Source organism: Fibroporia radiculosa (genome assembly GCF_000313525.1).
Source record: "Fibroporia radiculosa TFFH 294 genomic supercontigs, scaffold2537, whole genome shotgun sequence".
Classification (NCBI taxonomy): Eukaryota; Fungi; Basidiomycota; class Agaricomycetes; order Polyporales; family Fibroporiaceae; genus Fibroporia; species Fibroporia radiculosa.
The window spans coordinates 21,642-47,310 of NW_012133354.1; the positions used below are offsets into that span (position 1 = coordinate 21,642).

Here is a 25,669-nt window from a genome sequence, read left to right on the forward strand (position 1 = left end):
AGATCTGCTTCGTCTCGTAGTATCAGGTTTGCTTAATGGATTATGGTGTCTTGCCTCCTGGCCCAGAGAAATGATTGATTCCTTTGCAGGTCGGAATCTCAGATCGACGTCGCCCAGTACTGTCGGCGCTTGTTAACGCCAACTTGTCTCCGACGAATGAGGATGTGCGGTCGCTCGTAAAGGCAGGTATCATGCTTCGAATTCTCGTAGACCGCTGGCAGAGCTCTGACATGAATGCTCTTTCCCTCCCTTCGCCCGAACCACTCGTTCGAGTGAACTCCCATGCCGCCCTCACTGCTCTGGCGTCGTAGGACGTCGACTCCCTTTTTCCCTGGCGCGTGGCCCAATTCGTCCTCTTCGGTCAACAACACGATCGACGAATCTCGCATTCGCGACGAGACTCCTCCACAGCTTCCAGAATTGTTACATATTCGCCCACGAACGAAATTACAAGATGATGACCCCAGTGCAAGTTATTCGACTGATGCCGCTGAACGAACGTGGCTATTTTCGACGGCGCTAGAGACACATCCCTTCGAGGATACAGTCGTCCCAAACGTCGACGTCGACGATGTCCTTTCATGTTCTGCAACTCATGATACTCCATTAAATGCTAGCTTCTCGCCGTATTCAAATTTCACCGAACCTTCGGTATGGTCCTCGGAAACTGAATGCAATATCATGATCGCATATACTCACTGTTTTCTTCCGTGTAGGACTCCGAGGGGGTCCTTACCCCCGACTCACTATATCGAGAGCCTTGTCAATGGTCGGCCTTTCAGAGAGATTACTCCGAGAGCAACAATAATGACGTATATCCGCATTTTACGATTCAAGATAACGCCCATTTCTCTAGCAATGTTCCGACCAAACATAGTATCGCAATGGAACCTATGCCCAGCAGAGTCAGCATATATTCACCCGAAGCTCTCAACATGGTTGGACCCACTCTCCATCGCTCTGGAGCCGTTTTCAATCCTCCGTCCCTCGATTTCATGCCTCCCCTCACACTGTCTGCGCTTTCACTGGATTTAAACGCCATTTTTTACCCTTCTGATGCGAACATGGACGGAGACAGTTCGCCTATTCAAATGACATCTCAATCACCTTCAGAGACCACCCATATTTCATTTGCTCTTCCTTCAGATGCCACCGAACATGCAGAACTCTCGCCCATGGCGTCGACATTCTTCCCTGTCCCAAGTGGCGATCTCGTTAATAACGCGGGCTCAACGAATTTATCACTTTGTAGCCGTGCAGATTCTCCCGTTCTGCCTTCTCGTGATGCAAGTCCGCTGGCTATAGACTTTTCACTTTCACCTGGGTCTTCTCGGCCATGGGCACCCACATCGGCTGATCTCGACGCTTTCGCGCATGCTGCGACAGTAGCGGCTTTCTCAACGCATTCATCTTTCTCTTTTTCGACGTCAACGCGATCCGATATCAATGTTGATTGCAACAGGGCACAAACCAATTGCAGAACGTCCAAGGAACAAGTATCGGCAGTAGAGTCTTGCGAGCCAAGTCTAGCGCTTGCAATTTCCGCATGTGCAAGTACGACAGTAGATTTAGACCGGAAGCCTAAGTCAGACCACCATGGCGCGAACCACGAGCGCAGCAATCGCAGAGGATCGGAAGACTCGCTAATGGACAGAGAAGGGGAATGTATACCACTAGACGAATTCTCGTGTCCTGGCACGCGTCTTGAAAATCTCGCCCAAGGACATAGCATGAGTCCGGCAATCGGCGCTGGATCCAGTGCCGAAATTCCTGTTGAGCTAAGTATAGATAGGCGGATACCCACGAAGCTACCGGTGATGGGGAAGATGAAGAAGTTTGGCGGAAGAATACTTGGTATTTTTACAGGAGGACGGACTGGAAGTGGAAAGCGTACAGGAAGAATGAGCTCACCCATGGCAACGCGTGAAAGGGAGCTTGGTGGTATCAAGACAACGACAACTACTGTTACTACAAACGTTGAGTATAGATCAGTGAGTGTATGCGTTAGAATTTTGAGCCTCAAGTGCAGTAATAACACGTAGGCTCAGAAATACCCAACTTCTGCATTGGAATCACCAGTCAGGAATTCGCACGTTTGGCGTCGATCGTTAGCTCTCCCTACCCTGGTCTCAAAATCTCCTTCGCACCTTCGAACGCCCAAACACTTTTCATTCCTCTCGGCTGACTATGTCGACGACAATTCTGTAGAGCCTGCGCGCCTTCAATCGGACAGGTGCATTCATCCGACAACCTCCATAGATGAACATTATAAGGCTGCAGGGGTCATGCAGAGGTGTTTTATGAGAAGCCGGACTCAGACAGCTCCTCCCGTCCAGACGCACCAGGAGGAAGGCGCGGAACGACCGGGAAGGCAAACGAGAAGGTTCTCTCTCTCTTCTGCTCTGTCCAAGTCAAAGCTTGAGGTGTTGAGAAACACGGTTGTGCCTCATCCGCCTGTTCCCCCGTTTCCGCACTCATCGACCATTGAGCCATTCGACGGGTTGATGGAGGACAAGCCAGTCAGACCAATTAGCATGATCGCTGGGTATGGTCAGAATATATATGCGCGACGGGGAGATGGATCTATTGAATCCTTCGGGTACATCACATCGGCTGCTCATACTGGGTCGGGCAGTCACAGAAGGCTAGCTAGGCCATCGAGCACGCACGTTGGAAATTCACGGGATGTATGGAACACTTTATCACAATTCCCGGAGAGGGAGGCGTTGGAGGAGAGCAGGCGGATGCGTAGACCGATGAGTCGTCCACCTATAGGCAAGGATCAAAGTACTCGACAGAGTCGAGATGAGGCAGACGGTATGCGTTCCACGATGCGCGAGCCTTCTCCTAGACACAATGAGACACTGATAACAGAAGGACATCGTGTAGATGCGACATATTTGGCAAAGGAAGATGGTGCCATGCTCTCATCTCCTTCAAGCGCCCTATCCAACGGACCATCGAGTCTGGGAGCCTCTCCACTTTCTCCGAAGAGCGCGCAATCTGGCACACAAGTCCAGGGCGATCGAGCGTTACGTCGGTTTTCTCTCACTTCAGCCATATCTCGACGGGCCATGCGAGCGAGAAGTATGATTGTCTCCGTTGGTAGGCGCAGTGTCGAGCTTGAGTCCCGTTCTTCAGCGACAGGCAAGATTGGAACGGGTCGTCGAACTCGTGGAAATACCTTTAGCACCGTAGTGGATGCTAGCGGCGTTCATTTTGACATGCTTACACCCGACGTCTCGTCAACCATGCTGGCACCTGTGGTGCCGTCCAACTCCATACCTTCACACTCAAGGGGCGGAGAATATGGGGAGCTCCATGAAGAAATGGGCAAACGTGACCTCCGCAGCGAGATGCAGGAGACGAGCGGACAGCCAACCCCCGACTCCGAGTTGGACAGTATGAGTTTTGCCTACACCGCGACACATCAAGAGAGTCTCGTCAGCATCGTTGGGCGCTATCTTGACATGCAACCCTCCAGCTTCGAGCCAGTAGCTCTTAACGAAGGTTACGACAGCACTTTTGATGAAGAGTCAGAGGATATTGTACCGTTCACGAATCATATGCAGCCAAGTCCTAGCTTCAGAATCGGCCTTGGAACAGCTGCGGGAGTTGACGAAAATGAACAAGAAAGTGTAGAAAGGGAGGAAGATAGAGGTTTTCTACGGGCCTTAGGACTCGAGTTTGATGATAATTCCTGCAACCCCTAGAGACGTGATTGACGGCCAGTGACAGAGTTACATATCGTACCATTCCATACCAACTTTGTAGCACTATTTGAGCACTTGTACTCCTACGTCATCAGCACCTAGATCGTAGATACCCCCGATGAATTGTACCTCAACTAGGACGAATAGTTCACCATTTTCGCGCATTGAACTGAGCAGGTGGATCATTGCAAGCCGCAATATGCTGTACGCTATTTCTCACAAAATGTGGATTTCTACATAAACGTCAGGAATAGATCCGCCTCAAATGTCTAGATCTTCGTCTGGGTCGTCATCGTCAATGTCGTCTGCTGAATCAGGATCATATAGTATGGCAGCAGGTGTGACGTCGACACCCTTATCTTTGGACGTCCCTTCGAACAGGATGTCAGAAATAAGTCGGCTCCTATCTTTGAAGCATACCGTTATGCTCGTAAGGCAACGGCACTTGAGCGCGCGATAATTGTTGTTGCGCAGTGAGATTCAGATTGAAGGGGAGATTTTGAGTGGGATCAGGTACAATCTATACTTTTTTAAGGGAGACAAACGGATGCTTGACATACAGAACGCACCTCTTCAATCGTATTTCGCTTCCACAAGCCTTTAAGGTCGTCCAGGTCCTGGAGGTCACAAGGACATCCACCACTACTGTTATGTGAATCTATCCATCCCTCCAAGACATGCTCGACGCCTTTTCTGCGCGCAGATCCGTCTGCGCCTCGGACGAGCAGCTCGACCGCGAATTCTGCGCTTCCGGGACCTTCGCCGTCGGAGGTGAAAACAAGCTTCTCCGACTCGTAGTGACGGTCCGCAATTGGCAGGAAAACGCGCCAGAATTTCTCCGGCGTTGACAACGGCGGGGGAGGCGTAAGGTATGCAGTGGCTAGATGGGAGAGAAGAGCTGGGGGGTGCGCTATTATATGAGTGAGAGCAGGAGAGAATCTTGTTTGGGTGAGGATGGGGATAAGAGGGGACGGCGCAAGAACATGGAGGACGAGGCGAGACCCTAGCTCGTGCTTAGAAAAACTCGATGGACGGATATGATTCCACTTACCGCTTCGCGAGCATACAAGACCAAATATTTCAGACAAAAATTGTTCAGTTTTTGCGAGAGACCCGAGGTCGGAGAAGAGAGTGTCGACAGAATCGACGATCACGACGACTGGACCTGGGGGAGCTGCGTTTCGCACATCAGTTGCTCGATCATTCTAGCCGAGATTTATACACCAACCAGATCTTACCGCGGCTCTTATTTCCTCTCTGATGTCGGGAGGTGTGATGGTACATCCCAGGGTGTATCCTGGCACATTTCCTGTCCAGTCGAATGTACGCAGACACTCTGACCCAAGTTGCGCCGCGCCTGCGAACGCCGACGGCGGATACAACAGGCAGAACAACAATGTTGACCCTGGATGTGAGAGATTGCTTCTAGTCTCAGTAACGAGACGGCGAATTATGGGCAAACATGATTGAGCAGTCGATGATTGCAGCAAGAGCAGGCGCTGCGTAGACTTCGTGAGAGTGGAGGCAAGAAGAGGCGGCATGAGAGTCTTACATATCGATCGTCTCAGGCAAGATTGCCGTCTGATCTCAGCCCCGTCCTCTTTACTTGGTGCTGCTGCACACTTCTCAGCCATGGCAGATATAAAGGTGGGGTTCATTGGCAGCCAAAGTCATGCTCGTCTACTATGTTCATATTTTAGAGTCTATTCCCCGTTCATCACTCGATAGAAGCTCTGCCGGCATCCTCCAAGATTCGCTCACTATACCCAGAGAATACATTCCCCAATGGTAGCTCCCACATACTTGCCCGCAGTGTAGAAATTTGTAAATGACGGTGATAACAGGTGCTTACGTTCAGTTACCGCACGGTAAGACTCGCTACTGGCTATTAGGTCCGGAAGGTGGCACCAAAGTATGTGAAGCGCCAGTGCTCACGCTCGTCAAATCAATAACAAGGGTCCCGTAGCTTGTTCTGATTCATGGATTGTCCACTCCCGCCATTACCTGGATAGAGATCGGTCCATACCTTGCGTCTCGAGGATTCAGGGTTCTCATCTATGGTACCCTACCGTGACTTTCACCTGCCTACCTTTTCCCACTGACACCGAACCTAGATTTGTACGGTAAGGGATACTCGGAGGCGCCACAGACAACGTACCATACGAGTTTGTTCGTGTCACAACTCGCTCTCCTCATGCAATATATTCGCTGGGATAGTGCACATATCACTGGCTTCTCCATGGTGATGGAGCCAACGGCCATCTTACACTCAAGACGACTCATTTATTGCCTCTTCTAGGGCGGTGCGATCGCAGCCGCTTTTGCTGCTACCTTACCTCATCTCGTGGAAGGCAAGGTTATTCTTATGTCGTCTGCCGGGGTCCATGAAGTTAGTCAAGGTGTTCCCAATTGCGCGCTGCATGCTGATAGCAACTCCAGCTACCTCCTCCGGAAGAGAGCCCTGCACAAAAGGCAGTACGTACCAGTCATGCCAACCTTTTCAACAATGAAACTCATCCAGGACTTCCACAGCCTGTAAAAAGCCCCATCCCTCAATTCCAAGAGGTATTCTGAACGTCCCTCGCTACATCACCTCTTCGTTTATCCTACCGTGACATAGTTAATCAGCCTTCAGTACGAAGTGCTCCCAGGGTATGACTACGGTGTTAAATCCTGCCTTCGAGATGGACCCATTCATGGACTTCTCTGGATATTCGACAAGTTGGCCGGGTGCCACGTTCGCTCGGGTGATGAATTGCAGGTTCTCATAATACACGTAAACAGGAACGTTCCTTCAAAGCAGGAACTCGACTGATTATTCCTTTTCTGCAGGGCACTCAGGACCATATAGTGCAATATTCAGACGCTGTGGAGATTAACAAGCACATACCCACAGCCAAGTTGATAACCATAGAAGGCGGCGCGCACGACATTCCAGTAAGCGAAGGTCATTGGAAACAAGTAGCAGAGAGTATGCTATCATTTCTGGCTTGATGGAAACGCGCACAAGTGGCATTACCCCTGTAAGAACAATTTGACTGCATAATACGAGGATATATTGGAAGTTCTGGTCGATTTCCGATGTTCGATGATGAACGTAAATGGAAAAATGCCATTGGTCAAATGCTGTCATTGGTGGACCTATGTTGCACTTCTCTTTTTCCATGTCTGCCTCTTGAGAACCTGTATTGTGTTCTGCCATCTCAGTACCCCCACTTTCTCCGTGTTGAGCTCGAACTCAAAACCACACTTCCGCAGAGCGTTTCCAATATATGACTTCAACGGAGTCTCAGATGCACGGATTCGTTCAACCACAGGACTTGAGGCAAAAACTTGCTGAACCGCGTGAGAGAGCAGGTCGCTTTGGATATCAACTGTCCTATAAGGCTCATCAACATAAAAATGGCGTATAGTCGCCATCTTAGATGTGCCTTCCGAATATTTGACTCTTCCATCTTTCCGTTTGATAGGAGCGGGTGACGATGCGATAGTTTTGTCGGATGTAGAATCAAGGGAAGCATCCACGGCGATAAATCCGACAACCTTGTCGCTAAATTCGAGGATCCAGAACCCAGAAGATGGGGAGCGAGAATAGTAGGAGGGAACGTCGATTAAATCAGGCCGACGTAAATCGTCGTCTGCTTGTTCCTCGAATATTGGCCGGTTGATCCTGACAGAATGACAGAAGAGAACATTAGCCTGTGTCCTTGAAGCTCATCTTGTATCGCTCACCAGTCACAGAGAAACATTAAGGGAACGGCAATGGCCGCTAATCCCGGGACCGGGCTCGCATAACCGAGAAAGCCCTGCTCTGGCTTCGGCCACATCCCGGTGAGCTGGATGAACACGCAAGACAGACCAATCCATAGTGCCAGAGATAGTGGATGAAAGTACACTATTTGAAAGCTGAAATGAGAAGTAGTACAAGGTCACACTATACGACCACACTTGCCACGCCTGTTTGCAGTTGCCAGAGCCTCCATGTCGCCTTTTGCGATGAGGAAATTGACGAGTCTCTTCTCCTCAACCTTGAAGGGGCGTATCCGGGCTTCTGGCACGGCCATTTTTGCGTACGGGACGACGATGCAGCAAAGATGTCGACGGTCGAGCAGACATGATGGCTCAGGCACTCAGAGGCGCACGAACGTGCGTGCAGCTCAATGGGCGACGCACGTGACTACCATGATTGCATCTTACCAGATCCGATCGCTACTCGACGCTGCGATCTTGATTCTTGACCATCGCTGCCATGCTCATCACAAAGTCCCATTACGACGTCGCTTCAAAGCTGGACCCTAATGGCGCGAAAATCAGAATTTTTGTCATATCACCCAAGATCCCCGGGTATCCACAAGCAAAATTCCCAGGTACTGCTTTGATTTGTCTCTTCCGTCTGCCCCAGCCACTCATAGCAGCCCCAAGGCGTTGTATGTTTCAGGTGAGCGTGTCTGCAGCACTTGTGCGACTAATGTGCGATGGAAATCGTCAGTGAGATTTACCAGGTAACTGGTCCAGTGGAACGCTTTGCGGGACAAATTGCCAGCCAGGGGTATATTGTCGGTAAGTCCGATCCGAGTCGGGATGCCTCCCAGACAACAGTCGTGACTGCTTTATTTGGTAGCCTGTCCATCATCCTTCCATGAGTTCGAAGGGCCGGATCCGATTTCGTACGACACAGAAGGTATGATATTGTCCAAGTAACAATAGTATGCTTATCTGCCCGGTCCTTCAGGTACCGATAGAGGGAACAAGTATAAGGTGTGTTGTATTGAAAATATGTCTACATCTTAATTGAGAAATCTCCCCTTCTGCAATATAGATTGAGAAGGAAGTAGCAGCATATGACGAAGTACGAGTGATATTCTCATATCTATCGTAGACCATCTCACTGGTATTCGTTAAGGACGCTACCCTTTCTATCGATCTATTATGTTCCCTGAAGAATTGCAATGGCAGAATTGCCTGTACGTACCTGTCTGATCCCCCAGAACTTCTTCGAGCTTTGTTTCTGCAGCAACCGGGATGTGTCTAGGAGGGCATCTCGTACGTCTTATATATTGCGCTCCGCGCTATCGGGATTAACTTTGAACCGATGCAGTCATTCCGGGTACGCTGATATTGACAGTGCTTGGGGACTTTTATCCATTATTCGCAGGCTGCCTTCGACTCGCGTGTCCTGGCGTCTGTCTGCTTCTTTGCAACAGACGTACACTCTGCGACTCTCGGCAAAGGAAAAAATGACGACTCACTTGCCCGAGTGCGCAATGGCGATTTGACCGGAAAGGGCGAACTTGTGGTATGCTCAAAGTCCATTCACGCTCCTCAGGCTGCCGTCATCGCTGATATCTTATACATTACTACCGCTCAGATGATTTTCGGGAAACAGGTTAGTCTGTCCATTCGATCATTATATGCAAGTTTGACGAGTTGTCACACCGACAGGACACGCACGTTCCTCGCGAGGGTAGAGATTTAATAAGGAAGACGCTCGAAGACGCAAACGTCCCCACTTCTGTGCGCTCGCTTTTCCTGAGATCGCAAATACGAGCTCATATCTGGCATATAGTTTTTGGAAGTCCAAGCTCAGCATGCCTTCATCCGAGACCAATCTTCGAAAGATCGATGGGACGCAGCGCTGACGAGAACTTTATTCGCATTTATGATGGAGGTCTTTGAGCGCACTGTCGCCCGAGATCTAGGTCCAAGGGATGATGATGTTGGTACAGTTGAACACACCTGTTAATTTAGGTAGAATGTGCATGCAGTAAGAAATCCATCGGTTCAAAACGTCCATGCCCATTATTGGACCTGTCTTACATCACGCACATCAGATAATGATACAAACGATGCCACTTCTTATTCTCGACAACATGATCGCACAACATTACTGAACATTCGACGGTACCTCCGCCGGCGCCTTCGTCATCGTGAATACAACAGTGATAGAACAGTAACACAGTTTGCAGCAGTTAGAAATACCATGCGAGATAAGGAAGGAAACAAGAGAAGAAAGAAGCGAGGAAAAATGAGCGTATTCTATACAGTTTACTTCTTCTTGCCCGCTTTCTCCGCAGACTTGGTAACTAGAGGGCATGATGAGTCAAAGACCAGGTGACGAAATAAGCAAACATACCCTTTCCTCCAGACTTGTCAGTCTTGTCAACCGCCTTGATGATACCAACTGCAACAGTCTGCCTCATGTCACGAACGGCGAAACGACCGAGTGGTGGGTATTCGTTATAGGACTCGACACACATAGGCTTGCTCGGCACGAGTTTCGCAATGCAGGCATCGCCGGACTTGACGAACTTGGGGGCCGCCTCGATCGATTTACCCGTTCGGCGGTCGATCTTCTCGATCAACTCGGCAAACTTGCAGGCGATGTGAGCGGTGTGGCAGTCAAGAACGGGTGCGTAACCAGCGCCGATCTGACCAGGGTGGTTGAGGATGATAACCTGCGCCGTAAAGGAAGCCGCCTCCTTGGCGGGGTCGTTCTTCGAGTCGGAGGCGACGTTACCACGACGAATATCCTTAACAGAGACGTTCCTGTCATTGGTGTAAGCACTTGCAATCACAGAAATATAGGAGCTAACTCACTTGACGTTGAAACCAACATTGTCACCAGGGACACCCTGCTCGAGCTGCTCGTGATGCATCTCGACCGACTTGACTTCGGTGGTGACGTTGGTCGGGGCGAAGGTAACAACCATACCCGCCTTGATAACACCTGTCTCCACTCGGCCGACTGGCACCGTACCGATACCACCAATCTTGTAGACATCCTGCAGAGGAAGTCGGAGAGGCTTGTCGGAAGGACGAACTGGCGGCTCAATAGCGTCGATAGCGTCAAGAAGGGTCTTGCCCTTCACAACACCGGCCTTGGTCTCCTTGGTCCAGCCCTTGTACCATGTCATGCTAGGAGTTTCATGTCAACACCCGAATCCGCGAAGCATTTACATTGCGAAGACTTACTTGGCGGACTCCTCCAACATGTTGTCACCGTGCCAACCAGAGATAGGGACGAAAGCCACAGCCTTGGGGTTATAACCAACCTTCTTGATGAAGGTGGACGTCTCCTTGACGATTTCATTGAAACGGTCCTCGCTCCACTACAAAAACGAACGTCATTTATGACGTTGCGCATGCGCGATACAATACGAACCTTCGTGGTATCCATCTTGTTAATGGCGACGATAAGTTGTCGCACACCAAGGGTGAAGGCAAGGAGAGCATGCTCGCGAGTCTGGCCATCCTTGGAAATACCAGCCTCAAATTCACCAGTACCAGCGGCGATAATGAGAATGGCGCAATCAGCCTGAGAGGTACCGGTAATCATGTTCTTGATGAAGTCACGGTGACCGGGGGCATCGATGACCTATAAACAGCCGCATTAGATAGGCAGACTCAACATTAATCGAGCACAATCAACTCACAGTGACCATATACTTGGGGGTCTCGAACTTCCAAAGAGCGATATCAATCGTGATACCACGCTCACGCTCAGCCTTGAGCTTGTCGAGCACCCATGCTGTCAACCATGCATAAGTTGCATGCCTTCACAACAAGGAAAGAAAGAACATACCGTACTTGAAGGAGCCCTTACCAAGCTCAGCGGCTTCCTTCTCGAATTTCTCGATCGTACGCTTATCGATACCACCGCATTTGTAGATCAAGTGTCCGGTGGTGGTAGATTTACCGGAATCGACGTGCCCGATGACTGCAGGAGGTTAGGGACGACGCCGATCTTTATCGATGAGAGCGATTTGGCTTACCGACGACGTTAACGTGAGTCTTTTCCTTTCCCATTTTTGAGAACTGTGGTAGAGATCAGTAAAGGGTCACAGACATGAACGCAGAACACAGGAAATCATATCCCGGCTCGCTACGCGAAAGTATAGATGAGAAATAGGCGGTGGATCCCCTCTCCATCCAAATGCCCCCCCTCAAATCCGACCCTGATGCACTAGAAGACGGAGACGATCTCGAAGAAATGGGAAGAGAGGGGACCCAAAGACTCACTTTTTGCGAAACGAAAGTGCAGGAAAGTGGGAAGGACGGGCGATGGGGAGATGAGGGTAAGAGGGAACCAGAGGGCGATCTGGAGTTATGGCTTATGTAGCCCGCGGGCTGGAAAATTTTAGCGATCGATGTGGAATCAGATTGTACTGGCTCAGCTCCGGCCGACCCGGTGGCGCCGTGTCACTCGGCCGGCGTTCCGTCCGGCCCCAGCTCCGGTATCGGCTTCCACGCACAAAATTGATTTTGCTTCTACTCTATCGCACAATAGTCTGTAACGTACATCCTAGGTATGGAAACATGGCAGGGTGAGAGCGGTATGGAAACACGAGGCAGGGCGATGTCGACAGATAGCAGGGGATGGTATGGACACAGGGACTTCTTTAGTGCAGGCATATAACTTAGACGTAAACAGACAGACCCCCCTCGACGACTCAAAACCGGGGACTGGCGCGAAGCGATCAGATAACATACCTGCAGGACCAACTCGAGTCAGCATGTCGGTGATTCCGTGGTATCTGATGCTCAGCGGCTTGCACGCACAGGCCACGCGGTGACCTCTGACAATCAGCCCAAATCACCGCTCCATGCCCCATCCTGCGCCCCCACTCAAGAATCGGCTCTGCAGGATCGTCTGAAACGACGGGCGCGCGCTCACCTCCACCTGTAGGCAAGCTCGCACCAGTGTAGCGGCATCGCCCAGCGTACCGCCACCATCTGGCTCTTCGCCCTCGCACTCCTTACCATCCGCACACCGCTCATCTAGCGCAATCGCCGCATTCGAGAACGGAGACTCAAGGCCTTCTTGCGCCTCGGCCGCAGTTGTAAATGGACATTCCCCCACAAGCATGACATATGCAACGACCCCGAACGCCCATACGTCTTGCTCTTTGCCGAAGTATCGTTCACCGCGGAGGATCTCAGGTCCTGCATAGTCCAATCTAGGATGAGATCGATATTGAGATTCAATAGATACAACAGATAGAACACGAACGACTCACGTGCCGCTAAACGTATCCCACCCACTCTTCTTGACAAGACCGGAGCTACCAAAATCGATCAAAACGCACTTTCCTGCAGGCCCAAGGACAACATTCTCGTCTTTGATATCCCTATGTACTGTTGGGAAACAAGATGAGAGAATTACGCGGCGAGATGAATGAGGCTCACCAATTCCCTTTGAATGGAGGAAACACATCGCATCCGCAATTTGCCCCAAATAAGTCCGAATAGAGTTTGTAGGCAGACCATGAGGGTAGCTCTCGACGAGATCAAATAAATCTGATGGAGGGGGCGGTTCGCCGTCTACAGGTTCTGGAGTGGTCGACGGCAAAACGAGGTAGTAGTAGTGATTATCCTCGAAAAAGTCGAGCAAGGGACAAATGTTAGGATGTCCGTTGACTGTTTTACCTTCAATCCAGAAATCATCGGCTTCGGATGCAGTCCTTGAAGGGTCCCAGGGTCTGCGATGAGGTAGCACATATTGCGTCGACGAGATAGCGGTCATCACGTATATCTCGATTGGGATTGTGCCAAATTTTGGGTGCCGTTTCCAACAGTCCGCCAAAATACGTGACTTTATAATTTGCTTTATGACTAGGGGTGGCTGTTCGGGGCTCGTAAGTTATGTCGATGTGTAATGCGCAGAACCGAGATACTCACCCCAAGCGTTCCATCATTATTCATTTCTCGTGCCCTTTTTACGAGCCCATACGCACCACGTCCAATTTCTCTCTCAATGACAAACTCGGAAATACTGCGCTCGCTAGAGACATCAACCTCTGAGTTCGGCGTTGGTGGGCCTGTGCTAGCAACGCTAAGAAAGCTGGCCGCACTACTAGTGCGAACAAGAGTTTGAGCGACAACAGGTGGCGGGGATGGAGGTTCGATAGGTACGATCGAGACACGACCAGCAATGAGAGAAACACGCTGCTGTGACGAGCGTCGACGGGGTCGGGGTGGGCCATTCAAACGTGGAGATGTTGGCGTGTGGGAAAGAGGAGGACGTGTGGATGCTGGCGACAAGGGTCGTGGTGAAGCTGCCCGGGACAAGGGTCGCGGCGACGCTGGCCGCGAGACGGCAGGGGAGCGGGACAGAATTGCGGAGATAACGTTCCCGCGTGGAGGCGAAACCGATGGGATAACAGGGACCGCCACCGAGCTTGCGGATGATCCTGGATCTGCTGAGTGTATAACTCTAGAGACTGCATGAGTGTTCAGTCGAGTCGGTCGAGGTTTCAGTGTGGCAGAAGGATCCGTGCCAAGTAGAGGGGGTTCGGGATGTGTCTGGGACTGTTCAGGTTCTGCGCATTCTCCCTCTTCGTCCTGCTTGTGCCAATCGAAACCTCTACCGATTGATGTCACGCCCCAGCTGTTGCCCACGGAGGCAGCGCGGTATAGTCTTTGTCCCTGTGGCGGCCCAACCCAGTCGTCGTCGTCAAAAGCGAGGTCAATAGTAGCAGCAGCGAGCATCTCGCTACAGACAGTAGCTCCGAAAGTAGTAGGCAGAGGGACCTTAGTCGTCGTGAACGCTGGGGGGGCTGAGCTGGACCGTCCGGAGCGGAACGTCGGTTTTGAAGGGATCGTCCACGTGCGAATTGGCCCGCCGCGGAGCCGCCGACCATGGCCCACCCAGAGAATGCCGTCTTCATCGCCACTCGCGCCCCGCTCCTCGTCGCTCTCATCATGAGGCCCCGAGTAGACGGTCATGGTCAATTCAGGAGAGGCATCGTGGCGCGTGTGTGCTGTTATCTCTTCATGTGATTGAATCGTGCTGGAACAGGCATTGTTTATGCAGCGAACGGGGTCACAGAGCGGATAAGGAGATCCATCACGTGATGATACTCCCAAGCCCGAGACGCTTGAAACTACCCGCCCAGTACACGACAACAGAATCCAGCTCCCCTCCTCAAGATCCCTGTACCCGTGAGTGCTGCATCCTTGTCGTTGTTTCAACAAAACAGATTTCTGCGAGTACATACATGCCACTTTTTTGCCGGAAAATCACTCCAGAATGGCTGGATGATAGAGAGCGTCCCCGGATGACTCTCAAGAGTTGGCAACTGAGAACCCACCCTACCTTGCGACTACGTTCCTTGTCCTTCATAGGATAAGTGAGAATCGCTGCTGAGACTGTTCCATTGCAGATCAACATGGTCAAGGTCCCCATTATCAAGAAGCGCACGAAGCCTTTCAAGTTCGTCTCATAACTAGGTACACTCGCATGCACAGGCTGATTGATGCGGAATGCAGGCGTCACCAGTCCGATCGTTACAAGAGTGTGAAGGAGGCATGGCGGAAACCTAAGGGTATCGACAACAGGGTGCGGCGTCGATTCAAGGGACAGCTTCCTATGCCCAAGGTACGTTCTCCCAAGGACTGCGGCAACCATGATCTGAATAATCTCATAGATTGGATATGGAAGCAACAAAAAGGTGTGATACCTTGCTTCATCTATTCCATAGAACAGGTTTATGGACGAGTACATGCAGACACGGCACCTTCTTCCCAACGGCCTGAAGAAATTTTTGGTTAGCAACGTACGAGAAGTCGACCTTCTCCTCATGCACAACAAAAGCTTTGCCGCCGAAATCGCGCATAACGTTAGCAGCCGAAACCGCATAGCAATCATTGAGAGGTGTGTGCTGATTCTAATCGCACTAATGCCAGTTTTAATGGAAATTCTAATAGGGCTAAGGTGCTGGGCGTGAAGATCACGAACTCGGCTGCTCGCCTACGGTCAGAAGAGTAAATGACGATCCATCCAGTTTGTCTCGTTTGTCATTTCGCATATTTCGTCATGTACTTTCCATTATGCCTGCAATAAGCAACATGCGATCATGTCAAGGCAAGGTGCTGCTCTCGAATGAATTCCGACGCGAATGAAGCGTGCTATTTCACCGATAGCTGGATCCACTGCTATCTGCGACGAGCTGCATGCGCCATTTGACTCAGCTACTGCAAATGACGACTATGTCATGGGGTTCGGGGAATCGACGGTGTTTGAGAAAGCAGAGCCAGCTCAAATTTCTTCATCTCACTTGTTGGTTGGTGTTCCCACTGGCCCAAAGCAATCCATGCCAAACGTATAGATCCCTGATATCGTGGATCACGTGAGAACGTCTCTGATCGAGTGTACATCAAGCTGGCCCGCTGGGATCTTGGCGCACCCTGAACAGACTCTCCTTCCGTCCACCAACTGCAGAGCATCATGACCGCAAGGTGCGTACCCAGACTTTCACCCACGATACTTACATTTTCCATTGTCTCCAGACGTGCCACTCATGCAGGATCATGGTATGATGCGGACGGTTCGTGGCTTTTTAGTCACTATCGCGTATCTGGGGGTTGTTTAGGACTTGATTGTAGGGGGAAAACTCGATACAGAGCTATCCTCGAACCTCCAATCAGTAGAACCCTCGCTTGAGGAAGCGTTTGCCCCACCTGTCAAGGGATCCAAGGCGATAATCGCCCCGTACGCGCTCGATGTTTTCGCTTTTCAATGTCATTCTGAGCTCAAATAGCCATGCGGGTTATTCTTACTCTGGTTCGACAGCGGCATGGGCTTACAAAAGCATAGACACTGCGGGGATGTGAGTCGTGCCAAAAACTCTTCGCTACCGCCGCTCCAATTTTTGATTGAACAGTAAGCGCGTGTTCATCCTTGGACCTGCACATCATGTGTACCTCGATGGCTGCGCTCTCTCTACTTGCGAACGATATGAGACCCCATTAGGCACTCTGCCACTTGACCTTGACAGTGAGCATCTCACATCTCAGTGTATCACATGTATGCAGATCCTCACGATCTTCGGGCTGATTAGCTATCCAAGAATTGCGCGACACTGGGAAATTCAGCGATATGGATGTTGACACCGACGAAGACGAGCATAGCATTGAGATGCACCTTCCGTATGTTAGGAAAATATTCGAAGGGTAGCTGAGCGTCTCTCTTCACGCCCCAGCGGCATTAATATAAATCACATTAGATTGAATATCTCCATTGTTCCAATTCTCGTTGGGGCAATCAATTACAACAAGGAGGCGACATTTGGCACAATTCTCGCGCCCTACCTGGCAAGGGACGATACGTTCTGTGTCGTTTCTAGCGATTTCTGCCATTGGTGTGTACACCCAAACCCTATCGGAATATCTGTGACCTCTGTTTATGCAGGGGAACACGGTTCCAATATACTTTCTACTATCCAAAGGCCCCTCCGACTTCTATTCCCGCTATTCGGTTGTCGAAGGCCGATCCATCTCCACCCTCATTAACTACTCACCCAATCTACTCATCCATCTCGGCTCTAGACCACGAAGCTATGGAATTGCTGACGATGCCACCAAGCACTGCGGCACAATCTCATCATGAATTCGCTGAGTACCTCGCGAGGACAAAGAATACAATTTGTGGAAGGCATCCTATTGGTGTTCTGCTCGGTGCACTGGCAGTGCTTCAGAAACAAGGGAAAGTGCCCCATCTGAAGTGGGTTCGTTACGAACAGAGCAGCGAATGCGTTACGATCAAGGATTCAAGTGTCAGCTATGCCAGCGCATACATTACATTCTAGTCTGGCTGTAGATAGGAACCCTGGAGAGGACATTGGAGAGGACATTGGAGTTACATTCAAGAAACACAGAACCATTGTACATCTATTTTCTACATTTTTAACAAACGACAGCAAGGCCTTTTACCAATCGTATTCACATTCGCGCAGGAGGCTCACTCAGCAGATGTAATCCCACCGGCCAATCGGTTTCTTGGTCCGTTTCTCCTTGACCAGGATGTTCAATCACCTAGGACATCGAGTTGACACCTTCAGCATATAAAGTCGTGAACAATCCTTTGAAAATGACTTCACCCTTCCACCCGCTAATTCTACATCCTCAAAACCCCATTCTCTGGAGGCACCTTCTTTGAGGTGTGCTCCATCCACGAAGCGTCTTGCCTCCCATTCGCTCACAGCGGCAGAGGTACTTCGCTTTGGAACCAATTCCGTCAAGGAGCAGCATCCCACCCTCAAAATCATGTCTCTATCCCCCATTAGCTCCCGGACGAGTGCGATTATCGTCGCGGCATGACTGACGAGTAGAATTCGTTTGTGTTTATCACCAAATCTGTGCTCGATTTCTGGTATCAGTGCACTCAGCAGACCACGACAGCGATCGTGGCATTGCTCTATATCCTCGCCTTTGCGAGACGGATACCAGACAGAGGACCATGAGCTGTCGATCTCAGGAATATGTGCCCGCAGAACAGATGCGGATGAGGGTCGGGGATGCAGGCCCGTGCCAGGGACAACGGGAGAGTACCACTCTGATAAACCTGATAGGACACATTAATGGCATCTAGAGCAGCTAGCCTTTATGACGCACCGTGTTCCACGTAAATTGGGACCTGTAGAGCTACCGAAACTGGCTTAGAAGTCTGCAGACATCGGTCTAGATGACAATGTAAATTTCGAACGATATGCAGGGAGTAGAGATGAACACTGCAAATACGAACAATATGGCGACGAGAAGATTGCGGTGGGACGATCTTCATCTGGCAAAGACAGAAATAAATCCGCCAATTCTTGCGCCTGCGTCAATCCGAAGGAAGCGAGGGGCGGGTCGCGAGGAAGACCTTGCGGTCAGTGGCAGCATTATTCAAGTCGGTCTAAGAAGAGTTCATTGTCTATGAGTACCTGTCGGAGACTTCCTGTATTTTTCGAGATTCGGGCATGATTTCTACATAAATTAGGGAGTCCACGCACCAATCATGTGTGATCCAGTTCATTCGATAACCTGTCGCTCAATCCGTGAGTAGAGTGGTCCCTGCAGAACATTAGCATGAGTCATTCATCCATACCGTGCCTGGCTATGAAAATTGTCTCTATCATGGTTGAAGGTGAATCATGGACCAAGGAACCGGGTACTAGTAGGAACCAGCTACATATATGCCGTGACACCTGCGTACATAATGATATTGGCACCCGGGGTTGCCTCGCCTCAGACACGTTGCCACAATACTGGCTGGATATGTGGGGATGCACTGGCATCATGCCTAGTGTGCAGTACACATGGTAGACAAGACATAAAGGACATGAGTATTATTTCTCAGACGCGGACTGTCAGACATATACACAAACACTAGTGATAGTAGACCATATGAGATAAGGTAACATCATGTCATAGACTTCATGTGAGTCGATCGTGTCAGTGTACGAGGGCCAGTGAGACAAATACAGAAGGAAACAGGAAAAGCAGGGCACACACAACAGACAGAGACGAGACGCAGAAATATATGCGATTCATGGGAAGATGGAAAGTGGAAACCAGACTACACGCGTGAGCCTGAGAGATACCCCCAGTGTGTTTGATTTAATGACAATTTTTGGAGATGCCGCTGGACTTCAAAGCGAGACATTGTGCAAACGTACAACCAGTGGCGTGAGGTGTTGAGCTTAGGCTAGGGAAGGGAATGCAGTTTGATCGTCGACATCAACAACGGGAGTAGCACTTCCATTTCCGTTGGCTCTGCCTCTGCCGCTGCCGCGACCGCGACCGCGAGCACGACCATCTCCTCTGTCTCCTCCACGGCCACCACGACCGCCTCGAGCAGGACGTTCGAAACGGGCATCGATCTCAAGGAAGATTTTCTCGTCTTTCTTGGCACGGGACTTCGGAGCAGCAGCCTTTGTCTGTAGATCGATGAGCAAGATATCACAATCTCTCTAGGAGAAAACTTACTTTGCCAACGAAGTAGGCACCCTCATCTTCGTCCTTCTTGGTAACGACGACGGCATCCTTCCAGATAGTGTCGTCACCCTCGTTCGGCTTACGAGTCTCCAGCTTTGGCACAAGCTCGAGTTCCTTCTCCTTCTGCCGCTTCAAATATTCGTCGAGTGTGAGAGTATTATCCTCCTCTTCCGGCTCGCGGTCTCTGCCTCTCCTACCCTCGCGTTCCGATTTCTCGCCCTCAGGTGCCGCATCTTCTGCGGGTGGTGCCGACGCACCCCAATCGTCGACAGACGCAGCTGCAGCGCCCCAGCCGCTGGTATCTGCTGGTGGGTTGGTTGCCTCTACTGCAGCATCATTGGCAGCTGCGCTCTCTGCCTTGAGTTCTGCATCTCCCTCGTCAGCGCCCCAGCCCTGATTGACTTTCTTCTCGGAGTCGCTGAAAAACTTGTCAGACATCTCACATGAAGCTACAGGAGTTGGTGCATACAATTTGCCGGTCTGGCTGTGCCTATCGAAGGGACGTCCTCGTCCTCGACCGCGTTCACCGCGGCCCCTACCACGACCGCGACCGCGACCACGACCCTCGCCGTCAACTAACAAAGCGGAAAAATACATTGCGCGCATTGGAATTAGGCAGCAACAAAGCGAACTTCATCAGAAGGTGGGCGAAAATCCCTTTAGCACATCTACTCACACCTCTTAGGGGCCTCTCCTTCAGTGGTTTCCTCGGCAGCCTCTTGGGCCTCTCTTACCCCGCTCTTACCTCCTCTTTGATAGTATCTTCCGCCTCTTGAAGCAGGCCCCGTTTTGCCCTTCTGAGCTCCGCGCGCAGCGGTCGAAGCGGGTGCAGCATCTTTTGGGGGTGCAGGGGCAGAAGTAGGAGTAGAGGGCCGTGAGGCATCCTCATCTGAACACATGGGAAATAAAAAAGAATTTAGCGACACAAATTACAAGTTCGTGGATGACATAGCATAGTCAGGAAGGAAAATGGGGTATATGAGGAGATCCGATGATCACTGCTACAACACTGACCTTCCAGGAGAGCAAAGGGATTTCTGCTGGCCACCGACATTGTTGACGGGGCCTTTTCGGTCAATCAGCAGGTGGGGATCCCTGGACGGCGTGCAGAGTGTCGAGCAGACTGGTGGGCGCTGCTAAAAGCGAGTGGATTGGGCTATGACCTTGGCAGAGACCCCGAACGGTGCTCCCGGGTCCCTCCTCAGCCACTGTACAGTTCATCGGGTGGCATATAAGGCCGCTGCTTTCCGTTCAGACGTCCTAACGCTTATAACACAGGTCAGTGCTTTTTATGTGCGTAGCGGCTGCGTCTCGTGCTGACTTTACCTATACAGCTCTCAAAAGCATCTCAACTACGACTCGCCCGCCTTCATGGACTGGAGTGGGTCGAGGACATTGAGACCGTCATAAAGGGCTGGAGATGGAGAAGGCCGCGAGGTTGTGAACGATGGGACTTGGGTGCGGCGCGCTTGTGCTTCAATGATGAGGCTTTTGCCTCAGCAGTTGGCTCTTCGTGGTCGCTGTATGAGCTGTGTCGCAATGTCTCGTTGTACAGTGATAAAATTTGCTTGCAATTGTATTTACTACTAAGGTTGTGCAGAGTGCTCTTGAGCTGTTACCTTGCTCTTACAATCGTGGTCTATTGTCGTCTTGTCTCACTGCTGCGTGGCACGGACGGCGTAGAAGGTCTGTCTCCGCATCCTGGACCTTAGGCGAGGCTTGTGACCCTCCGAATTCGATGCCCGGGGATCGTGACCTGACGGCGCGGCGCCTCTGCCCACTAGCAAGATTCCCTCGGGTCGTCGACCTCAAGATACTTATATCCTTGTGCTGGCTCCTCTGTTTCAAGGGCAACTTATGGCTGCTCGCAGGCTCGCCATATCTTCTCTGCTATGTGCCGACGATGATGTCTCCGATCCTCCAGTCCCGCTGCCGAGCGCTTCCCGTTCATCTCTCTCGCCATCTGACGTCCGGACGAGCTTCACTGAGGAGACCGATGCCCAGCCCAGTGAACTACAGCCATTTACGATCCACGACAGCCTAGGACACACTGATGGAGAATCTCTACTATCACCTGCATCCACCGGCCTGGATCGTGTGCCACTGTCTCTCCAGCCCGTTCAGCTAAGGAGACATACACCATCCCCCACATTAGACAGCGAGACATCGGGCTCTCCAATGGCAGCGGGTGTGATGTACTGCCTTACGCCCCGCAGTTCAGGAGACATTCGTGACCAGGCCGACTCTAAGCGCAATCGCTCTGAATATACCGGCTCCAGTGGCCGGCACCAGCAGCCAGATTTGTGGCAAGATCGACATGCTACCCGGCTAACCGACGCGCATGTTCAGCCTCTTTCCCCTCCCATCATCAGGCCATCTTCGTCTCGCAGTGCGCATTCAGATCTACTCAACGTCTCCCACTCCCGCTCTCAGCCATTTTCGTACGTTCTGCCGTCCCACTCTCCTTCTCGCTCCCCAGCCTCAGCATACAGCCTGCCTTTCTCACAGAGACAACCGTCAGTTTCTCCCACTTTATCTATTCGTCCCATTACTGCGTCCCCTGTCAACTATTTGCGTCCTGCAGCTCCTCTACGGGCCTCTTTCGATAGCTCACAACATAGTCCTGAGTCAATATCTTCACATCAACCAGGTCCAACAAGTCCTTCATCGCCATATATTCCAACCTCCATGTCACGTTTGCTTCCACAATCCCATCTTGTAGAAAGCCGATCTGATCCAAATACCGCAACGCGTACTGTGTCGGCACCATCGCTTGCGCATATGTTGAATCCTTCTCCTGGGCATGCACGGTCTGGTGTCGGCTTGGGAGGGCTAGAAGCACTTGCGCAAGTTGCTTCAGAGGAGCGGAGAAGACTCAGTGGAGAATTACCAAGAGCTAGCGATTCTGCAAAGAGCTTCAGTCCGCGATTGAGTAAGAGCCCTGTTGTGGAAAGGAGCCCTATCGTGGGACGGAGCCCTGTTATGGAACGGAGCCCTATTGTGGAACGGAATCCTGTCGTGGAACGGAACCCTGTCGTGGAACGGAGCCCTGTCGTGGAACGGAGCCCTGTTGTGGAAAGGAGCCCCGCCGTGGAACGAAACAACTCTCACTCGGATTTTGTGCAGCTATCGTTGGTGAAGTCGGCGTCCCCAGTAAGCACGCTTAGTCCCACTCCCCCGCATCTGTTGTATTCTTCCTCGTTTCACGACACTGTGGTTTCTATTCCCAATGCATTCAGTCCAGATGAAGCGCATCCCCGGAAGAGACGCAAAGTCTCCGGAGAACGACCCTTAAATATCTTGCAGGACGGCGAATCGACCAGTCCTCAGGTCCATGCTGAGCCGAATGCCATGGCTGTGTCTAGTTTACTACGGACGGATGACGAGCATATGGGATACCCAGGCTTCAGTGGATATGACGGGACTACAGCTTCGCAACCAACGTCTCCTGCCATTGATTTTCCGAATCTCAATGCCACTTCACTGCCCTCTGATCACAGCCCTCCAAATCACTATGCTGAGAGCGAATCACCTTTCCAAGAAAGTCCGCGGACCAGTGATGATCAGCCCGACGACAACCACCATTTGATAAAACAAGAGCAAGTAGAGTTCGTAGCATCAGAAGAGTCAACAGCAAAGGACGGTGTCGATGTGACGAAAGGAAATACGAGTATGGGGCCAGCGGAAGATGAGACCATACAAGCACAAGATCCTCACGAGTGGCTGCTTGAACATTACACCGCTTCTCGAGCGCCATCTCTTGTCAAGGAAAGCATCGATGAGAGCTCGTCGTCTCATGCTCTCCACTCTCCGCCTCCAAGCAGTGAGACAACACATGATCCTCCCCTACCAGACGGTCCAACACATACTTTAGACCGAAATGGGGAAAACCCTCCCATCGGGAAGGACCTGACAAGGATCCCGACGCCTCTGTCTTTGCTAGAACAGGATCTCGATAATACCACCACCAAAGGTAATGCAAAAATCGTAGGCGGTATTGATGTGGAACCTAGTTTGATAGTGGCTAGTGTCTCTGGGGTCAATGGAGAAGACACGTCGGAATTCGATGTCGACGATGAACTTCTCAGCCTTGTAGATGATAGATCTGACAGGTCTCATAACTCTCGTCATAAGCATCATTCGGCTTCTCGACCTGGGGATACGCGGCGCCGGATTGAACAGCCTCAACCGGATTCCCATCCCTTACAATCGCCCACAGACTCCATTACAAATGCCATTAATGTCCGAATGTCCATGCCACCACCTCTCTCACCTGTCAAGGACATCACAAAGAACGCTCCTGTGAAGCTCCCCGATAATGCGACCGCTTCGTCTAGTCATAAAAAGAAAGATACAGCGACCAAGGTACGGTGGCTTCAGCTACTTTACCGTTGATGTTTGATGTTGAATCGTCTTGTCAGCCCGTACCAAAGACGAAGATGCCTCCAAAGCTGAAGGCAAAAACAGCTGGGAAGGCTAAAGAGAAACCCAATAAAGAATCCATCGTGTTGTCGGCTCAGTCCGTGCCTCGTAGTCATAGTATCTCCGCGTCCGGCAGCTCCACGAAGGGCAAGAAAGCTTCAACCTTAGCCAGTGTTGCTCCTTTAAGCGTCAAACGAGCAGCTTCGGCCACAGCAGGGTCATCTCGATCTCGCTCAGCTTCTGTAATGCCTAGTAATGCTATTGGACCCGAGCATGATGAAAAGGAAACGGTGGAAGGAGCTACAGAAACTAATGCCAGGGACGAGGACCAAGATGACAAGTTGTACTGTATTTGTAAGACTAGCTATGACGAGGATCGAGTTATGATTGCATGCGATAGGTCGGTGCATTATAGCTTGTACATTGGATAGCAAGCTCATGTTCGCCTTTGCTTATCCCAGGTGTGATGAGTGGTATCACACGCATTGTGTGAACATGCCAGATCTCGAAGTAGATCTTGTTGATCAATTTATATGTCCGACGTGCATCGAAAGTACGCACAATGAACTCGCCTTCTAAGTTAGATCTTGACGTCTTTGTCCTATGCAAGATAGCCCGCACTTGCAACTCAAGACCACCTACAAGCAACGGTGCTTTTCTGGTATCAAGCACCCCGATCCATCGTCGCCCAGTGCTTGCCACAAGCCTGCGCGTGGTGGATTCTCGAAATACTGCTCAGACGAATGCGGTATTCGCTACGTACAGTCACGCATTGTGGCCTGGGGTGGCAACCAGGAGAATCTGTGGGAAAGTGTCAAGGACGCCAGGAAGCGAGAGGGTGTCGTCATTCGCGTTTATCACAGTTCCCCTGCCATTGACGACGCTAGTCCAATGGTTTCTCAGCCAGCACAAACAGATCCACGCCACGAAGTCGTACATTTAGCGAAAACCAAAGCTCAACAAGAAATGGCGCTTTTGACTATCCAGCTCGATGGGATCACTCGAAGACGAGATGAATTAAAGACGGAGCTGGAATTTGTCCTGTGGCGAGAAAAATTGATCGAACTGGCAGCTGCACGGGCGGATGATGTTGATGAATGTGGATGGGACCAAAGACTCTGCTTTGGTGAGGAGGAATACGCTGAGTTCGGCGTTGATGTCTTGGAAAGCTACCAGGAAGTCAAACAAAGCGATGATGAAACGGGTGTGGACGCCATAAACCATGACAGTGGTGAATGGTGGTGTAAGGGGAAAAGAAAGTGCGATCGCCATTCTGGGTGCGCTACTACTTTCATTCCCTTGCTTCTCTTTTGCTAATATGGACCAATACTTTCAATAATTTTGCAGGTGGCAGAAGTTGCGGTCTGCAGAAGTTGATTTTGAGAAAGAGACTGTGGAGACCGCGCTTCTGGCACTCACAACGGAAGAACGTGAGATCCGAAAGAATATTGAAGATGTCATGGAGTCAAAAGCTCGAGCTACAATAAACAACACTAGTCTGAGCTCACCCTTACAGCCACTGAATGGAAAGACTCCTGGTGTTGCCAATGGCGTTGATAAGACAAAGACTCGCGAAGATGTTGGCAAGAAAGGCAAGAAGAAGAAGACACAAACTTAATGTATAATTGCAACCCCCTCTCATTCTTAACATGAATATAATGCACTTGAAGAAGTAACTTCTGGTCATGAGGCGTGGCTCTCGGTAGTTACAGTAGAATGCCAACCATGCGTAAGCAGAAAACAGACGGAATCGTGAGGTGAGGACAGCTCTTGGCGTA

The 25,669-nt window shown here is 50.9% G+C and overlaps 10 protein-coding genes across 10 annotated transcripts; 6 read left to right on the forward strand and 4 right to left on the reverse strand.

The window, feature by feature from the left end:
* Positions 1–282: 282 nt before the first annotated feature.
* Positions 283–3,713, forward strand: FIBRA_04017 (uncharacterized protein; the record flags this gene model as incomplete). Its single annotated transcript, XM_012325837.1, has 3 exons — positions 283–651; positions 717–1,991; positions 2,049–3,713. 3 exons carry the CDS (start codon positions 283–285, stop codon positions 3,711–3,713), a joined length of 3,309 nt encoding a protein of 1,102 aa, XP_012181227.1.
* Positions 3,714–3,974: 261 nt separating this feature from the next.
* On the reverse strand, positions 3,975–5,254 carry FIBRA_04018 (uncharacterized protein; the record flags this gene model as incomplete). The annotated part of the gene is made up of 5 exons (XM_012325838.1): positions 3,975–4,084; positions 4,134–4,233; positions 4,283–4,716; positions 4,765–4,887; positions 4,942–5,254. The coding sequence occupies 5 exons, from the start codon at positions 5,252–5,254 to the stop codon at positions 3,975–3,977; spliced, it is 1,080 nt and encodes a 359-aa protein (XP_012181228.1).
* Positions 5,255–5,345: 91 nt separating this feature from the next.
* Positions 5,346–6,528, forward strand: FIBRA_04019 (uncharacterized protein; the record flags this gene model as incomplete). Its single annotated transcript, XM_012325839.1, has 9 exons — positions 5,346–5,360; positions 5,414–5,501; positions 5,558–5,625; positions 5,680–5,773; positions 5,828–5,955; positions 6,013–6,102; positions 6,153–6,188; positions 6,246–6,278; positions 6,334–6,528. The coding sequence occupies 9 exons, from the start codon at positions 5,346–5,348 to the stop codon at positions 6,526–6,528; spliced, it is 747 nt and encodes a 248-aa protein (XP_012181229.1).
* A 326-nt stretch (positions 6,529–6,854) lies between these two features.
* On the reverse strand, positions 6,855–7,777 carry FIBRA_04020 (uncharacterized protein; the record flags this gene model as incomplete). Its single annotated transcript, XM_012325840.1, has 3 exons — positions 6,855–7,383; positions 7,446–7,608; positions 7,654–7,777. The coding sequence occupies 3 exons, from the start codon at positions 7,775–7,777 to the stop codon at positions 6,855–6,857; spliced, it is 816 nt and encodes a 271-aa protein (XP_012181230.1).
* A 411-nt stretch (positions 7,778–8,188) lies between these two features.
* FIBRA_04021 (uncharacterized protein) lies at positions 8,189–9,456 on the forward strand (the record flags this gene model as incomplete). The annotated part of the gene is made up of 11 exons (XM_012325841.1): positions 8,189–8,273; positions 8,335–8,394; positions 8,446–8,471; positions 8,533–8,562; positions 8,593–8,677; positions 8,728–8,756; positions 8,812–8,820; positions 8,869–9,009; positions 9,082–9,099; positions 9,156–9,227; positions 9,280–9,456. The coding sequence occupies 11 exons, from the start codon at positions 8,189–8,191 to the stop codon at positions 9,454–9,456; spliced, it is 732 nt and encodes a 243-aa protein (XP_012181231.1).
* Positions 9,457–9,758: 302 nt separating this feature from the next.
* FIBRA_04022 (uncharacterized protein) lies at positions 9,759–14,438 on the reverse strand (the record flags this gene model as incomplete). Its single annotated transcript, XM_012325842.1, has 12 exons — positions 9,759–9,796; positions 9,847–10,259; positions 10,311–10,628; positions 10,686–10,822; positions 10,876–11,088; positions 11,147–11,241; positions 11,296–11,430; positions 11,486–11,528; positions 12,388–12,670; positions 12,731–12,848; positions 12,900–13,335; positions 13,392–14,438. 12 exons carry the CDS (start codon positions 14,436–14,438, stop codon positions 9,759–9,761), a joined length of 3,276 nt encoding a protein of 1,091 aa, XP_012181232.1.
* A 443-nt stretch (positions 14,439–14,881) lies between these two features.
* Positions 14,882–15,480, forward strand: FIBRA_04023 (uncharacterized protein; the record flags this gene model as incomplete). Its single annotated transcript, XM_012325843.1, has 5 exons — positions 14,882–14,925; positions 14,982–15,090; positions 15,140–15,163; positions 15,221–15,366; positions 15,420–15,480. 5 exons carry the CDS (start codon positions 14,882–14,884, stop codon positions 15,478–15,480), a joined length of 384 nt encoding a protein of 127 aa, XP_012181233.1.
* Positions 15,481–15,939: 459 nt separating this feature from the next.
* On the forward strand, positions 15,940–17,299 carry FIBRA_04024 (uncharacterized protein; the record flags this gene model as incomplete). The annotated part of the gene is made up of 8 exons (XM_012325844.1): positions 15,940–15,950; positions 16,002–16,039; positions 16,098–16,203; positions 16,253–16,321; positions 16,376–16,488; positions 16,553–16,664; positions 16,718–16,852; positions 16,903–17,299. 8 exons carry the CDS (start codon positions 15,940–15,942, stop codon positions 17,297–17,299), a joined length of 981 nt encoding a protein of 326 aa, XP_012181234.1.
* A 1,875-nt stretch (positions 17,300–19,174) lies between these two features.
* Positions 19,175–20,368, reverse strand: FIBRA_04025 (uncharacterized protein; the record flags this gene model as incomplete). Its single annotated transcript, XM_012325845.1, has 4 exons — positions 19,175–19,411; positions 19,461–19,887; positions 19,939–20,044; positions 20,146–20,368. The coding sequence occupies 4 exons, from the start codon at positions 20,366–20,368 to the stop codon at positions 19,175–19,177; spliced, it is 993 nt and encodes a 330-aa protein (XP_012181235.1).
* Positions 20,369–21,326: 958 nt separating this feature from the next.
* FIBRA_04026 (uncharacterized protein) lies at positions 21,327–25,509 on the forward strand (the record flags this gene model as incomplete). The annotated part of the gene is made up of 5 exons (XM_012325846.1): positions 21,327–23,834; positions 23,891–24,291; positions 24,353–24,444; positions 24,502–25,168; positions 25,239–25,509. 5 exons carry the CDS (start codon positions 21,327–21,329, stop codon positions 25,507–25,509), a joined length of 3,939 nt encoding a protein of 1,312 aa, XP_012181236.1.
* Between the last annotated feature and the right edge of the window lie 160 nt (positions 25,510–25,669).